The 297-nt window shown below is 45.5% G+C and overlaps 1 protein-coding gene across 1 annotated transcript in view; it reads right to left on the bottom strand.

Moving 5' to 3' along the window:
* Positions 1-283: 283 nt before the first annotated feature.
* LOC104958178 (serine/threonine-protein kinase pim-3-like) overlaps positions 284-297 on the bottom strand; it is a 4,293-nt gene continuing 4,279 nt past the window's right edge. The window contains exon 7 of the mRNA XM_010785899.1: positions 284-287. Within this exon, the coding sequence (XP_010784201.1) occupies positions 284-287 (4 nt within the window). The remainder of the gene's footprint in view (positions 288-297) is intronic.

Here is a 297-nt window from a genome sequence, read left to right as displayed (position 1 = left end):
TGCCTTACAAATAAAGTTTTGTAAAGAACCTGGCTGGTTTCTTCTTTTATCTTGAGCTATTTTACACTCTACCTGTATTTATCAAACTAAAAGAACGTCTGCAGAGCTCCACACATTATAACGTAAGGCACTCTGAAACAGAAACACCTGGCAGGCTCTATAAGAGCTGCTCTATTGTCTTTGAACAGGAGGGGGCGCTGTGGAGAAAAACCATGACCACAAAACTCCGCCCTCAGCAGAAAAACCCTTCCTGGTAGCGGCCGCTCAACACACGAGGACACAGCTACCTGCAAGGCA

Source organism: Notothenia coriiceps, unplaced genomic scaffold (assembly GCF_000735185.1).
Source record: "Notothenia coriiceps isolate Sejong01 unplaced genomic scaffold, NC01 NC01_scaffold00028427, whole genome shotgun sequence".
NCBI lineage: Eukaryota > Metazoa > Chordata > Actinopteri > Perciformes > Nototheniidae > Notothenia > Notothenia coriiceps.
Note: the sequence above shows the minus strand (reverse complement) of the source record. Positions and strands in the feature narration are given on the sequence as shown.